Here is a 14,698-nt window from a genome sequence, read left to right on the forward strand (position 1 = left end):
GGTGGCTCTAGCTCTTATAGTCTCTGAGAACTAGCCGACAAACAAGACGGACAGACGGACTGATGGACAGACGGACATGGCTCTATCGACTCGTCTATTGATGCTGATCAAGAATATATATACTTTATGGGGTCGGAAACGTTTCCTTCTGTGCGTTACATACAACCGTTATTCCCCACAAAAACAATATACCCTATTTACTCTTCGAGTACCGGGTATAAAAACGCGCTGTAACACACGCTCAGATACTCCTACACTCTAATACACACACGTACAGTGATATCCTAGAAGGGGCCAAGCCGGGGTCTCTCCTGTCCTGTCCTGCTGCTCGCCCTTGCTCTAATGGATGAATAAATTGCTCGTGAATGAAATGAGAGTACGAAGACAGCTCCCGTGTCTGCCCCCTCCCGACTATCAACCCAGCAACTTTCTCAGATGTGGGCGTGGCAGAGGACAACGATAACGCACTCAAACGCAAAGGAAACAGACAAGCAGACAACAAACAATACCAACAAATAAAACAACAAAGAGACTAACGGCAAACTGAAGCGTATCGGAGGCCCGAGACACAACTAAAAACTAAGAGTGACATGGAAGACGAACCACCCCACTCTTCAATTCCTCTCAGTTTTGCAATGGATGCTCAGAATTATGGGCAAAGCGGAAAACGTGAGACGAGAGCCAACCATTTTGGAGGCCCAGCACAGGCATGCATATATGAATATGTATGATTGAGCGGGATAACACTAATATCACACTCATCTATAGGGGTTGTCAATAAAAATAACTTCTAAATGGACTTGACTTTTCTCCATTATATATTTATCTAGCTTAAACTAGAAAAATCAATATATCCATGGAGCAAATGCACGTACATAAGTAGTTTCTCCTGGACTTCTTAATTTTCAATCTTGTAGTTTTTTCTGACCTGCCAAGGCCCTAGACCCACTCAAACAACAAATCTCGACTCACTTCATAAATTCTGTACTAGACGTCTCCATCTTCGAACAATAACCGCTACCAGACACATGGCCATCGGGTTAACCCTCGGAGTCTAGAGTCAAGCAGAGAGCATATGTACATATGTCAGACGAATGCTCGGCTCGCTCTTATTGTTTGAATTCCCAGCAGCTGACTTGACTTGACGGCAACCGATTTTGGTTTTTATTTTACAGCCGAAAGGACAAGACGACTAAATATGCAATAACTGTCAGCAAGGACTTCGAAATGGGATCAATAGAAAATGGAAGACAGTGCTTGCTTCAGTACGGCTGCTGATTCAGTTATAGAAGGATAAGAAACAGAAGAGGATGGCAGTTCAAGGCGGGCCGAACGAACAAAAGTCGAGCAATAAAGCAATTAGCAACCAACAAGGGAGATAATACAACTAATTAAAAGTAAAAGTTATTCGTCAGCGAACGAGATTTTTATTGAGAACCCAAGTGGACCTTGAGCGGGAGCCTTGCATCACTAGATGCAGGTTGCTTTATGTACATATAGCCACCCCGGTTAGAAGAGTATGAAAATGGTGCTAGCACACCCAACCACGGCCAACCTACCTCAATCCACTTTGCTTATTTCGTTCGGCCTAAATTATGAGGTTAAAATTCACAATTAAGCAAACGTAAGCATAAAACATAAACATGACATAATTATTCCCAGCTCCTTGGATTAATATATGTACGTCCCTCTACGTATAGTGTATGCATTCAACTAACGGAGAATTGTTAAACAAGAATGAGGAGGTATGTGGTTTATGATGAGGTGGAGGTCTCCCACTCTGACCTTATCGGACTGCCAACTCTGAACAAGATTCAAATCAACTGAATATAAACCGAGTAAATAAAATTACTTCTAAGGTTTTTGAAATACACAAGCGGACAGTTAAGTTTTCAAAAAAAAAGAGGAGGGACATTGGCACCTGTATTTTTGATTAATGTTCTAAAAAGTTATATAAATATGTATATATAAACGTTGATGGTATTCAAAGAAGAAGAATTGAAACCGCTGGAACTTTTTATAATTATTCCACTTTGTTCAGTTTACAGCTTTACTGACTCCCTCATCACGAACAACGAAAACGGACTTAAATTCTTCTATCTTTAGTACACAAGCGCAAATTTGTTAAAGTCCGCTGGTGGGACTTTTGAAGAAACTTTAGAACTGTGAAGTTTTTTATGCAATTTACTTGTTGCCAAATAGAAGAGCAACTAGTATATATATAAATTATTTATTTTATAAAAAGCTTTTAATTTTGGTAATTTATGAATGAGTCTTTTTGGATATAGAAAATACATTAATTATTGCAAAAATGCATTAAAATTGTGGAGATGTAAAAGATGGGGATTATTTATTTGGTTGGATGCTGTTGGATGACATAAACTGTCAAATTTGCACTAATTGCATTTCATTAATAATCTGAAGTAATGCCAATATTTACAACAATAACTTTAAAATAAACTGAAAAAAATATGTCCGTGACTATTAATTATTGTCGATGATGGAAAATGTTGTCTAATTGCATCTGCAACGCTAGAGACTGCAATCCAAGGAATGCAACAACAAATCAGAAAAACACCAATTGATGACTGTCTGCGTATGCCATAAATATTCGTCAATGGAAAGGCCACTCCCTACCTCCATAGCCCTCTGCAGTCAATATATTTTAAATGGACATTGGAAAAGCCATTATGTGAAATTAAATGTATTGTTTCTTTGTCTCTATCTCTCTATACTCCACAGAATCAGGCTGAATTGATGTCGCCATCAAAAATGGGTGTGGTCAACAGCCCGGGAGCAAATGTAAAAGGGCGTGCCGACACCTCGGTGCTGGTTATATTAAATCGAGAGAGCTTTCCATATGAATAAGAATGGCTTGCGTTTCATTAAGTTGATGGCGAAATGCACTCGAAGTGCATTCAAAAACACTCGCTCAAGCACGTGGAGCAGTCTCTCTTTCTCTCAGACAGAGAACTAAGGAAAGGTCAATTACACTTTAGGGGCGATTTAATGATTCCGTCCAAATTTATTATCATTTTATCTCTTGTTACGTATCCGCATATGGATAGAAAAAACATATTTATAACGAGAAGGGACTTGTGAGACGCTACGGGTCACAACTTTTATACCCGGTACTCAGTGGTTCATCTTTACCTTTTGTGGTTTTCTTCGGATTCTACATCTTTTCTACATCTACATCTAAATAACGTCTGTTAGCTCACCCTCCTCCCCAAGAGCCACACACTTTGCGAAGCAGAGTCTGGATTGAAAGAATGTAAAAAAAAACTAGCAAAGCTGCTGGATGGGATGGGGGTAGCCTCTGGCTAAAATAATGATCCAATCTGATCCCCATTCGGTGATCTGGTGTACATATATGGTCATTCCCTAGGTAATCGCTTTTTTTAGATTCCTCTAATCTTCAAAATTGTTTAATTTTTGAAATACACTTGTTTCAGAGTGATATTCCGCAGTCTGGAGGCAAAAATCGGTGTCTCTAGGTTTTATGGTCTCTGAGATCCAGGCGCTCAACAAGACGAATGGGCGGACAGGCGGACAGACAGTCATGGCAATATCGACTCGGCTATTGATGCTGATCAAGAATATATGTATATACTTCATGGGGTCGAAAACGTTTCCTTCTGTGTGTTACACTTTTGTGCACAAATACAATATACCCTATTTACTCTTCGAGTATCGGGTATAATAAATATGTATGTAAAAAATACAATGTAAGAGATGTACATATGTGGAGTGGCTTATTAAAAAAATGTTGCCGAAGTTAGATGACTAATATATGTATCTATGTATAATTTTTAAAGAGGTTGTTTGTCTGAGAACTCGGACTTCCAAAATATATATGACACCAAAAATGTATTTCTGTATCCCGCATTAACAAATAAAATTATTGCATTTTTCATTTTTTTGAACTAAATTGATTTTTTATTGTTGCTTGGCTTATTCTGTTTTTTTTCGATTCCTTGTTTTTATCTTGTTGACTCATTAAGTAATATTTTTTCCTCTCCACACCTCCGTCCTTGCTTGTTAAGCTAGTATTCGATTGTTTAAAATATATTTCCACTTACGAACTAAATAATAAGCCATGTTTTTTTGAACACAGTGAATTAGAAAATGAAGGGTATTTTTAATATTTGTATGCATCTCTTGTATTTATGTATGGAAATTGTTATTCATTTGAAAAAACTGTATTTAGGAACACAAACAACCTTAAAAAGTATTTTATTTTAATTATATTTTGTTTTTTTTTTACTTTTGCACTGCTGTTTGTTAGAATTATTAAAATGAGTAAACTGTGATTAAAAAATTTATGTTTTTTAAATTGTATTATTTATTTTTTATTTTTTGTAAAAAAGGTGATTTAAAATGCGCTTTAGTTGAAATAATTTATATTTATTCTTTAACGATAATTTATTATGACTTTTCCTGCTTTCGCTTTTTAATTAAGCTATACCTTTCGAGTCAAACGGATTAGCTTTTAATGTACTGCAATCCCTAGTTTTTATAAAACTTAAAAAATCATCGAATGACACCTTGTAATTGCTCGGCTTTATATTTATCATCCATATCTCAAAGGTATTTCTTTGACATTCTGTTTTTTTTTGTTTTTAAATCTTATGATACAGTTTTCTGGCTTTCATTTCTCATTACCTGTTAAAATTTCTGTATTAGTTTTTTAAATTTTTTTTATGTACATCAGATAACACTACTCGACCAAATCGAACTTTTTTTCCGCTTCGAGCCAAACCAAATTTCTTTAAAGAATTGTGTTTTTTTCTATGACATTACTTTTTTTAAAGAATTTTTAAAGTATAGGTTTTTTTAGCGTTTTTTTTTTAAGGTAGCGCTTCTTTTTTTCACATAACAACAAAAAACGAAAAAAATAAAAAAATCTTCCTGTTGGCGGGTTGCGTGTGCAATTGCCAGATTTTTTCTAGCTTCAGACTCGAAAAAATACTGAAAAAAACTAAAATATTTAACGGGAAAATACGGGTTTTTTGGGTTTTTAGTGTTTGTCTAGCTCAGCAGTCTCTAAATAGATTTTGATGAGCAATACCTTAAACAAGGCCTAAATAAAGCAACTTTACATACAAAAAATAGTAGACAGTACAACAGTAGAGTTCTTAAATTGAAATTCGTAAAAAAAAGACCTCTCAAGAATACACATCAACATCAAGCGCCAAAAAACACGAACATTTTAAAAATTATTTAAGAAAACATTTCTGCTATAACAACAAAATTACCATCAAACCATTTCTCAGCCCCATATCTTTCAGAAAAATGTATTCTGGATCGAAGCAGCAAAAGTCGTAGCTATGTAGAAATTGTATATAATAGCTTGTGGAAAGAAAGGTATAGTTGAAACCTAGAAAAAGCTATCGATTACGTATCAATGTAAAAAAGGAGTTTGAGTTTCAATCAGATTCTTTTCATCACTCCGTCTGTGAAAGCGTCAGCGTGTTATCATATCTGGCATTCCTATAGGGTACTGATTGGCTAACTTAACCCATAACAGCTATTAATTCACTTTCTTTCATTTGGGTGTTAATCGGAACTTAATTATGGTCAACGGCAGATTCGCGGGCCGAATTCGTGGCATCGGCTCAACATTATCGCCCTGTTATGACTTGAATGAGTATGATGTAGTTTAATTTTTGTATTTTCAATTCGTTGAGTGTCATCTAATAATATTATTATCATAATAAATGGGTGCGTGTGCTCTTATTGGTAGATATTTTCGTAGAAGGTTTAATGACTTTTACTGTTTTCAGCGCGGGTTTTGCTGGTTGTGCTTCCCTGCTTTTGTTTTCCAATGGCATTGTTTGATTTGTATCATACAATTTCCTTACATGCTACTTTATTTGTCTGATTATCTGCTACAGGGAGTCGAAACTGTCTGCGGAACGGTGAAAAATTATCTTAAATGATGGAGTGAGTCTGTGGTAATTTGGATAATGCTGTGGAGGGTGGTGGAATATTTATTAGATCTTTCGATTTGTTTTGTTTTCACGGGATATTAATTTTATTTATTTATATTATTTATTATTTCAACATAGTGTTGTGCTTGTTTTGGTAAAGTAATATAATATTGGTAAATATTATTACATACATACACATATTCATGTAAGTGAGTAGAGTATGTCCAAGGTTTAATTACACCACTCGACAAAATCGATTTTTTTCCTCAAAACCAAACCAAATTGTTCTGATTGATTTGGTCCTTTCACATTTTTTTTCTATGGCAGAACTTTCTGTTTAAAATATTAAAGAAAAGTTTAAATTTAAAAAAAACTAGTATTTTTTGTTAATGCTTTTTTCAGAGGTAGCGGTTCGATTTTTTAAATAAATTAGGATCTTTGATTTGGATGTAATGTAATGTAATGTACATTGTCATTCGGAAATAATTTTTGACGCAGCTTAAAATTGGACCCAAACACTTGGTTGTTTTAGTTTACCGTATGGGAAATATATGGCTTTAAAACTTAAAAAATTATGATTTTGTGAGGTATTTTTTAACAAAATTTCGATTTTAAAAACTCAGGAAAAGTCTACCAAAAAATGTTGCCTATGTTATTTTTGTATACCCTGTATTCGAAGAGTAAATATTGTAAATTGTATTTGTGGGGAAGAGTGGATGTATGTAACACACAGAAGGAAACGTTCCCGACCCTTTAAAGTGTGATCTTGATCAGCACTAATATCCGAGTCGATACATCCATGTCTTCATACAGTGTGCTGCTTTACGGGAGAGGGGCGAGCTAGAAAGGACGTAGATTAAGTTGACAGATGTAGAAAAAATTGAAAACACCAAAAATAAAACAATAAGCTATAGCTAAGTACCGGGTATAAGAGCGTCTCACACGTTTTTACTTTTATTTTTGTGTATGGCACAAGCCATGCTTCTGAACGGTAAATTCTCATCTGGCTGCCATAATCGAACCGAACAAACGTTAGTGGTTCAAATACTAGTAATGATAATTACATAATAGCATGTCCAGCAGCCGGCTTATGATTTTCGGACTCAACAGCTGATGAGATAACTGAAATAAGATTGCCAAGTCTTCAAAAGAGGAAATTTAATAATTGTCTGCGAAAGACAGATCTTAAATAAAGTTGAAACACAGTTCAAAACAAACAAAAACGAGAAGGGACGTGTGAGATGCTTCTTACGAGTCACAACTTTTATACCCGACACTCAGTACTACTTCTGCACCTTAGCGGTGTTTTGGTTTAAAGGCAGAGGCAGAGGCCGAGTGAATGAGAGAATGTGAAAAGAACAACAAAAGCTGCGGGACAGGGTGGGTTTAGCCACTGCAAATTAATTTCTTCATTGTGGCTATAATAATAATCCAATCTGATCCCAATTTGGTGACGTGATATATATGGCTATTCCTTACGGAATGGCGCTTTTAGTTTTTTTATCTTTAAAATTGTAGGTTTAGGAGGTTTTCGCCTTTTTGCAGGGGTGGACGAGGGCGGGGTCATTTTTGAAATACACTTGTAACAGTGAGAGCATACAGCAGTCTGGAGCCAAAATTTGGTGGCTCTAGCTCTTAGTCTCTGAGAACTAGCCGACAAACAAGACGGACAGACAGACATGGCTCAATCGACTCGGCTATTGATGCTGACCAAGAATATATATTCTTTATGGGGTACATACAACCGTTATTCCCCACAAATACAGTATACCCTATTTACTCTTTGAGTACAGGGTATAAAAAAAACCTTAAAAAAATGAGATCTCTTTTTAATTCTTTAAAATAGTTTTTCTGTAGAAGAGGAAAAGTTGGTTTGGTTCCTTGAGGGAAAAGCGAGCCGGGTAGTGCTATTTTTCATGAATTTTGTCTGTGTTTCTAGGTTTTTTTTTTTGCTGTTTATGTCTAATATTTTGATAACTCTACTAGACAAAATTCAACTTCTTTTTCCGCTTCGAGCCAAACAAACTTTTTCTGTTTTTGTTTTTTGTTTTCCTTTGCAGAATTTTTTTTTTTAATTTTTGGTATTATTTTGTAACGGTTTTTTTTAGAGGCAGCGCCTATTTAAAAAAGTTTGATTTTGTCAAGTAGTGTTACCAACATATTTTTTCATCTTTTCGTATTTTTTTTATTTACATTGGAGTTTTTTAACGGTAAATGTATTCAATAACTAAAAGTATCAGTCTGTTTCAAACCATGCCTAAAAGTATTATTTTTTAACTTCTTATCCATTCTATTAATAAGATATCCCAATATCAGTTTTATCAGTTTGAGTTGGTTTTTCGAATGCTCTTGTGTTTTGTTTACGGTTATTAATTATTTATAAATTCACTGGTTTCGCACACTGTCTCTGCCTCTTATCTCCTCCATTTTGCGATATCCTCCGCCTGCCCTGCTGCCCTGCCCGTTACGCCCATAGATTATGCAGTTGTTTGCCGTCCTGGACATTGTCCTCCAGCTCGTTTAGGCTCAGATTGGACTCGTAATGCGTTAACTCCGGCTGCCTGCTATTGTTGCTGCTGCTACTCATCGTCACACTGCTCTGGGTTCCGCTCTCCAAGCCCATGCAACCACAAACCAGTTCGTCGTCCGCATTGCAGTTGCAGGGCTTCTTGCAATTGTAGGCTCCCCCAGTGGGACCGAGTAGCGGCACAAAGTTGGAACTGAAGCTGGAGGGCAGAACGGTGGTCGCGGAGCTTTTAGCCAGGACGCGCTTACCGGTTCCTTGGCTGATACACTCGCAGTTACTGCGTTGCTGCTGGAGTTGCTGCTTGGAGTAGTCCACGCTGTCGTAGGCTGGAGCAGCATTGGGAACATACGCAGGAACGGCGTACTCATGCTGACTCCGCCGATTCGGATGCGGCTGCTGCAGGGGATGATGATGATGGTGCTGGTGCTCCAGTGTCTTGGCCATCCCGACGCCCACACTGAGCTCGTGCTGCTTCTTGGACAGCTGGTTCATCGTGTTGAACTTGCAGGCGGCGGCGGCTGCTGAAGCTGATGTAGGAATGGGCTTGTAGCCCGCGCCTCTGGTACTGCCCACAGCACCGCACTCGTTGATCGTGGCGTAGTTGTTGCTGCTGCTGCAGTCTGCATAGAGTTTGTCGCCCAGACGAGCCGCTGGAGGGGGCACAGGCACTCCACCAACTGTAGTCCCCCCTGATTGGTATTCATGAGAGGACGAGTACATGTTGGCCAAAGGAGCTTGGGCTGCCAGGCAGCCCGTAGCCCTCTTGTTATTGTTGGTTCGACCTTGGGGCAAGGGGAGAGCCAGTCTCAATTTTTGCCAGAACTTCTTGTCGTCCCACTCAATGCACGTGCTCGTCCGGAGATAGTGCCGCATATCGAGATCGATGTCCCTCTGAGGAAGGTCTCCATACAGGATAAAGACAACTCGTTTTCTTCGCTTGACCAACTCGTGAAGAGCGCTCTTGTACTCGAACCGGGACCACTCGTTGTACAGGAAGTTCTTGGATAGGACCAGGACAAACTGCTTGGCACTCTCCGCTGCCTCGATCAAGGCATCTGCTATGTACGCATTGATGTTAACGTCCCTATAGTGCAGGCATAGGCGATACCCAATGTCGCTCTCTAGGGTATTGGCCAGAATCTGATTTACAAAGGGATCGTCCTGCAGGCTGTACGCAAAGTAGGCATCATTGGGTCGTTCCTTGTCCAACTGGTCCACGAAACGAGTCGAGCGATAGCAGAAGTTCATTAAGCAGCTGGTAGAATGAACCCACATCTTGAGCTCGTGACGGTAGCAGAAAAGGCAAAAAATGAGACCAAAGAAGGCTACAAAAGCGCAGGTGGCTACCAGGAGCAGGGGTAGCAATCCTTCAATCTCATTTGTGTGCATGTAGTGAGCCACTCCATCCCTCAGGGTGCACTTGGTCCCGTTCTTCTCTCGCAGCACACTCGTGGCGTTGTTGTAGATGCAGCTGACCCGAGAAGCATCGATAATCTTCTCGGAGCTCTGAGCCAGATAGTTGCGAAAGCGGGCCAGGTAGCCGCACTCGCAGTTCCATTGGTTGTCCGCCAGGCTGATCTCCACCAGATACGGATTAGCACTCAATTGCCACACCTCAAAGTGCATCAGTCGGTTGCCGTCGAGTCGAAGCACCTCCAGCTTCCTAAGCATCTGAAAGCTACCATTCGCTATGCTGGCAATCCGATTGGTTTGCAGATATAGCTCCCGCAGATTTTCCAGGTTGTTGAACTCGTTGCCCTCTAGCGAGACTATGTGATTATCCTCCAAATGCAGAATCAGCAGGCGCTTCAGTCCACTGAACGTTGTGTTGTGTATGTAGACCACATTCGAGTTGTTGGCAAACAAGACGACCAAATTTTTCCTGCCAAGGAATGAGTGCCCTGCCAGTTCCATAAAGTTATTACCGTCGATGTAGAGCTCTGTGGTGTCCATGGGCACGCGACGCGGCATCTCCGTGTAGCCAGCGCCTGAGCACTCAACTATATTTGTGGACCAGGTCTGGTCGTGGAAGCAAGTGCAGTTGCTGGGACAGGTCATCTCACAGTCGCAGGCATCGAACTCGCAGCAATGGCAGACGGTAAAGCAGTGCGTCTTGTACGTGCACAAGAAATGCTTGGGCTCGGCCTCAATCAGGGGAATATAGGCCCTCTCGCGGTTGTTGAGCAGCTTGCAGTAGATGGTCTCGAGGTCCATTATGCGAGGGTACTGACGCGACGTAATATGATTGATCTTTTGCAGCCAATCGATGTTGCAGTCACAGGTGAAGGGATTTCCCCCAATATAGAACTCGGGCAAGGCACGGTGCTCCCACACAGGTAGAATACGCAGCGATTTGATGTCCAGTGTGGTTATCTGATTGGCATACAGGTCTACCCGGGTGAGGTTCGACTTGTGCATGAAACTGTCCGGATCCACGGTGGTGATTTGGTTGTCATTCAAGAACAACAACTCTATGGAGTTGGGTATAGCACTAGGACCAATACGCTGAATCTGATTGAAGCTTACGTCCAGAGTCTGAAGCCTCAGGTCGGCATCCAATCCGAATCTATTAGACAGGGCGTACAAGCGGTTCTTGTGCAAGTCCAACCATTGTAGTGTAGATGGCACATGACCATAATCGAAGCTCTCAAGACGATTATCGGAGATGTTGAGCCACAAAAGGGAGGGCATATTGCTAAACAGACCATTGATATCATTCAGCTCATTTCCATCCAATCGGATTGCCTGAATGCTGGAAGTCATCTCGAAGGCTCCCGGCTCGACGACAGCAATTCGATTTCGGGCCAGATTAAGTATCTGCAGGCTGGGAAGATCTCGGAACGTGTGCATGGTAATATTTTCCAAATAGTTGCCAATCAAGCGCAGGCCGTACAGATTTCGCAGGCCCTTGAAAGCACTCTCCTCCATCACTCTAATCATGTTCTCACCCAGGTCCACAGTGCGCAGATGTCGCATGCTGCGCAGTGCCAAGGGCACTGTCTTTAGCTGATTGCCATTCAAATTGAGATCCTGCAGGGCACTGCAGTTGCGAAAGGCGTCCGGATGCACTCCAATCAGTGCATTATTGTCCAGTGACAACAGCGACAGCACATAAAGCCCGTTCAGGGCGTAGGAATCCAGGTATTTGAGCTTATTGTGGGACAGCAGAAGCGTATGCAGGTTGTTCATCGGTGCGAAGGTGTCCGCGGCAATGTTCTCCAGTTGGTTGTGGCGCAGGTTGAGAATCTGCAGCGTATATAGGTCACTAAAGATTTCCGGCTCCAGCTTGGTCAGCTTGTTGTGTGACAGATTAAGCAACACTAATCGAATAAGACCCACAAATGTGCTCCGGTCAATCCATGTGGAGGTTATTTGATTCATGGAGAGGTCTAGGGCCTTCAGCTGGTCCAGATTCGAGAACAGCTGGGGATTTAGCACACTGATAGAGTTATTCTGCAGATATACCTCCTGAATTATCTTGGCCTGCTCCGCAAATAGTTCCGTGGGCAGGGCCACAATCTTGTTGGAGCTAAGATTAAGCACCTGGAGGTTCTTCAGGCCACTCAAAGCCTTGTCGGCAATCATTGAGATTCCATTATTGTTTACGGCCAGAACGCGAAGGCGTCGCAGGGTGCCAAAGCCATTCGCGGGCAGAACGACAAAATCATTGTGACTCACATCAAGGAACTCCAGGTCCAAAGAGCAGCTGCTGGTACTGCTGCCTCCAGCTCCACGCTTCGCCGACTCCGTGGAGGAACTCGACTCCGTCGAGGCTGTGGCTGAGGGCTCTTTGCTGCGGTCCCTGAATCCCAATTCGTTGACATCCTGCAAGCGATTCTCGCTCATATTAAGAGCAGACAGTGCAGACAGAGCGCAGAAGATGTTTTCCGGCAGGGACCAAATGTTGTTCGAGCTCAGATCCAGACGTTCCAGCTGCTTGGTCACTGCGAAGGCATCCGCCTCAATCTCGAAGTTAAGCGCAGGCCAAAGGACGTTATGGGTTCGCAGCGTCAGGTTTCGCAGCTGGTCGAGACCGTCGAGAACCTGGCGTCCCAGCTTCCCCAGCTTGCAATACTGGATGGACAACTGATGGAGGCGCGCCAGGTGGGCAAAGGACTGCGCCTCCAGTCGGCTCTTGGCCATGATCTCATCGTTGCAAAGGATGTGAAGGGCCACCGTGTGATCCGCTGGAATCACACTGAAATTGGTCGTGTCGAATTCGCTGTTGACCGTCCTCAGGTTGCAGGTAAGTGCAATCTCTGGCTGGTCCAGGCCGGCAGCGGGCATAAAGTGACAGTCATCGGGGGCATCGTATAGGGCGGGATCCCTCAAGCCATCAGCTCCAGGGAACCCTTCCGACAGGGGACGCAGCGTCCTGGCTGGAGTGGAGGGCTGCAGGAGCTGAGTGTTGGACGCACCGGCCTCGCCCATGATGGCATTCGAGTGTGCCTGCTGATGCTGCTGGTGCTTGGTTGACAGGGGTTCCGTGTGTTGCTGCTGCTGGGGCTGTTCTTGTGCTAGGCTGAAGACCACAGCAAGCAGGCACCAGGGATAGTAGTGGATCAGCATAGTGATGGATCAATTGCAGCTTACGAGTGAATTGGGGAAAAAGGTTGGCTCCGTTCCCTATATGCAACTCATATATATAGGGTGAGTAAGTGGTGAGTGGGAGGTGTGTAGGGGAAAACGAAAGGAAATCAATTCCCCTGGATTGCCAGGAAAAAGTCCGCGCACATATTTTCGGCTTCCCTTTAGCTGCTGCGTCTAATGGAGCCTGCAAAATATATTTTTTCAGCTTTTTGCAATATAGTTATTTTTTTGTCGTGGCGAAGCTTCGTTTCGTTTTTTCTTCGTGTATACTCGATATACGAAGTGTAACTCTCCGGGTTGCTAGAACTCGCGGAACATTTTCGAGCACATTTCAAGGGACACTTCGACTTTGTAATTATTACACGACGCGGCGTTGATGTTGGAACCTTTGATGAATATTAATTTTCTGCGGGCGCGTGTGCTATCACTTTGCGAATACCTCTCTCCAAAAACACAACATTCTCCGAACGGAACAGAACTAAACCTATTTATGTGGGTGCGCGTGTGCGGTTGTGTGTGTGCGTGATTTATATGCAGTTGAGGTAAGCATCGTTGCACCGTACCGTGTGTGTTGCGCGCTGTCCGAGTTCTGAGAGTCGAGTAACTGAAACTCTCACTTAAATAGAACGTTTGCCGCAGGATGGATGGCGTTGGCGATGGCTGTCTGCACAGAAGGAAAATTTCGAGAGAACAATTTTTCCCAAAGGGAAATTCGCTCCGCTTCAGTGAGAACGGCTGAGATGCTGGGAGAGGGACAGGATTTCGTTAGGATTCCGAATCCCTTCGGTGGTAAACACTCGTGTTTCTTCGCATGTATTATTTTACTTCTCTGCTTTTTCCCTCTAATCGCTTCAAACAGCTGGCTATCGCGGCATTTTCCTGTTGTTTTTCTGTCTGTTGTTGGTGTTTCATCGGTTGTATCCTTTTTCTGCCGCCGACTCGGGAGTCGGCTTCTTCTCTGGGCGCGTCCCCCGTATAGGACTCTCTGTCGCTGTCTCTGCTTTGATAATGAAAATATATTATGTGCATGGGCCACGGCAGCGACAATCTTCATACAAATGTAATTTATTTTTATTTCACTACTACGTGTTTATGAGTGTATGTGAGTGTGTGTGTGTGGGGCGGGCACATTGTGGGCCTGGGTCTCATTTAAAAATTAAAGCATTAAATTACAATAATAATTATAATTAAACTGTTTTTGTTTTGCGGCTCATGTAGCAATTTTTGCTGTACTTCTTTTTATCTCCAATGAAACAACTAGAAAATTCTCTATCATCAGGCTATCGGTGATGATTATGATAGCGATTATATGGATGTACTGAATTAGGTCCAGTGTTGGTGGTTTTAAAACCATAGACATTTTGGTAGAGCTTATAAAATATTGCTACGATAGGAACTAGCATAAAGGTTGGGAACATTTTTTTTTTACCTTGATATGCAATGACGACACCATCAAGCCGAAGACTGTTACGAGCGGAACTCAGCAAAACGCAGACCTCCTCCCGCCCAATCAACCGAGGAACGCTGCCGCATGACGCGCATCGCGCTTGATGTTATTCTAATATTCGAGCAAAATTAGTTGTTCTGTTGTTGGTATTTTTGAATCGAAGTGATGAGTGATTTGATTAGTTGTTTAAAGATTTATTAT

At 41.8% G+C, this 14,698-nt stretch overlaps 1 protein-coding gene across 1 annotated transcript; it reads right to left on the bottom strand.

Annotated features, from left to right (window-relative positions):
• Positions 1-8,066: 8,066 nt before the first annotated feature.
• Positions 8,067-13,656, bottom strand: LOC117579729 (toll-like receptor 6). Its single transcript, XM_034265726.1, has one exon. The coding sequence runs from the start codon at positions 13,027-13,029 to the stop codon at positions 8,398-8,400; it is 4,632 nt and encodes a 1,543-aa protein (XP_034121617.1). The 5' UTR covers positions 13,030-13,656; the 3' UTR covers positions 8,067-8,397.
• Between the last annotated feature and the right edge of the window lie 1,042 nt (positions 13,657-14,698).

The sequence above is a fragment of the Drosophila guanche genome, unplaced genomic scaffold, assembly GCF_900245975.1.
Source record: "Drosophila guanche unplaced genomic scaffold, DGUA_6, whole genome shotgun sequence".
In the NCBI taxonomy this organism is placed as follows: Eukaryota; Metazoa; Arthropoda; class Insecta; order Diptera; family Drosophilidae; genus Drosophila; species Drosophila guanche.